Consider the following 2,086-nt stretch of genomic DNA (forward strand, 5'->3'; position numbering starts at 1 on the left):
CCACTGTAGCTCTAGGCCATCTCTCTCTCTAGAGATCTTCACTCTATATATCTAGATAGCTCATTCTAGATATGTTTGCTCTTTTTCTAGTCCCATAAAGATGCAGAAATGGAAATTTCAAAAAGTCTAAAAGGTAGAGCCTGAATGGGACCTGAGGTATCCCCAACCTCCAATCTATACTGTCTGTCTTTTGCCTAAATTTTCTATTTCTCTTCCCAAGTCACCTTCCTCCCCACAAGTCTTCTCATGGCATTTTTTACCTCAGTGTTTCTGAAAGAGTAAATAATGGGGTTCAAGAGAGGTGTGACAACTGTATAAAACACAGCCACAACCTTGTCCACAGGGAGAGTAACACAGGGTCTCATGTAGACAAAAGAGCAGGGTATAAAAAACAGACCCACCACAGCCAGGTGAGAGGCACAAGTAGATAGTGCCCTATACCGTCCTTCTGCTGTATGGCTCCTCAGAGAATGCAGAATGACCACATAAGAAACTAACAGCACTGCAAAGCTGATCACTGAGATGGAACCACCATTGATGATGACTAGCAGGCTAATCAGGAAGGTGTCTGAGCAAGCCAGCTTCAACACTGGGTGGACATCGCAGAAGTAGTGGTCAATGACGTTGGGACCACAAAACGGCAGCTGGAAAATGAGGAAAGTTTGTCCAGCAGAATGCAGCAAACCCCCACTCCATGCTGCTCCAACCAGGAGGCCACATACTCTTCGGTTCATGATAGTGACATAGTGCAAGGGCTTGCAGATGGCCACATAGCGGTCATAGGCCATCACTGTCAGAAGGAAGATTTCAGTGCCACCAAAGAAATGAAGGAAAAATATTTGTGTGATGCAACCCTGGAGGGAAATTACTTTCCTCTTGAGCAAAGAGTCGAAGATGAGTTTAGGGGCTGTGACAGAACAGTAGCAAACTTCTACCAATGACAAGTAGCTGAGGAAGAAATACATGGGGGAAGAGAGCCCTTTGCTGGCCATGACAGTCACCACAATAAGGCCATTGCCCAACACAATGGCTGTGTACATCAGGAGAAACATCACAAAAATGACCTTCTGCACATGCTGGCTCTGGGATAATCCCAAGAAAATTATTTCTGTAACATTGCTTGCAGCTGCCATTCTTTTAAGAGCAATTTCTAGAAGCCTATAATCAAAGAAAGCAAAATCAGAACTCCTTCTGAAATGAAAGGCATCTTCCTTGGGCTTTGTAGCTTATTCATTTTTTCTATATATGTGTCTCTGTCTCTCTCTGAGATTGTCTCTCTCTCTCTCTCTCCCTCTCTCTCTCTCTCTCCCCCCATGCCTTGTATCAAGGACTCCATGACACAAGTGACTAAAATAGCCATTATCTACTCATTGATATTGATCTCAGGCTACAAGTAGTGGTACAAAAGCATAGAAGTTCCTGTACTCTACCCTCACAAATAGAAAGAAATTATGCATAATGCAGTCCATATGGAAATTAGTGATTATTTTGGAGATCAGAAACATGAGACTTCGTTTCAGCCAATAGCTAAGGTCATTATTTTCAAACTTGGACTGTTGTTTGCATTCTTCAAAAAGTCTGCCTGAATCTCCTACTCATAATGACTTAACATCTCTCTACTGGGATAAGATCAATGCTCTACAATGAGTGATAGAATTTCTCAACTCTAATTATTCTACAGTTGGTAAAACTTGCCAGGCTCCTGAACTTGAACATAATAAAAGTCAAAGTATACAGTACTGGAGCATGATTGTGTATGTTTTATATACATTATCACACAGTTCCTGGCATCTGTGAAAGTGGGTTCAAATACTTAGGAGTTTAGTCAGCACCACCTTCAGGAATCTAATCCTAAGATTCTGGTGCAAGAGTATCCCACCAACCCATTCACAGACTTGATGGGTACATGTGCTATATGTGGAAATAAGAGGGAACTCAGAAGCGCCACCCATATTTTTTTTTTGACACAGTGTCTCTCATTGGGTCATGGGGCTTGTAAATTCTCTTAGGCTGGCTGGCCAACAAATCTGAGATAGCCACCTATCTCTGCCTCCTCAGCACCATCGCATCTTGTCTGTAACATGGT

General features: G+C 42.5%; 1 protein-coding gene across 1 annotated transcript; it reads right to left on the minus strand.

The window, feature by feature from the left end:
• Positions 1 to 203: 203 nt before the first annotated feature.
• Or4x5 (olfactory receptor family 4 subfamily X member 5) lies at positions 204 to 1,133 on the minus strand. The gene has a single exon (NM_001000922.1). It carries the CDS (start codon positions 1,131 to 1,133, stop codon positions 204 to 206), a length of 930 nt encoding a protein of 309 aa, NP_001000922.1.
• Between the last annotated feature and the right edge of the window lie 953 nt (positions 1,134 to 2,086).

The sequence above is a fragment of the Rattus norvegicus genome, chromosome 3, assembly GCF_021556685.1.
Source record: "Rattus norvegicus strain SHRSP/BbbUtx chromosome 3, alternate assembly SHRSP_T2T, whole genome shotgun sequence".
NCBI lineage: Eukaryota > Metazoa > Chordata > Mammalia > Rodentia > Muridae > Rattus > Rattus norvegicus.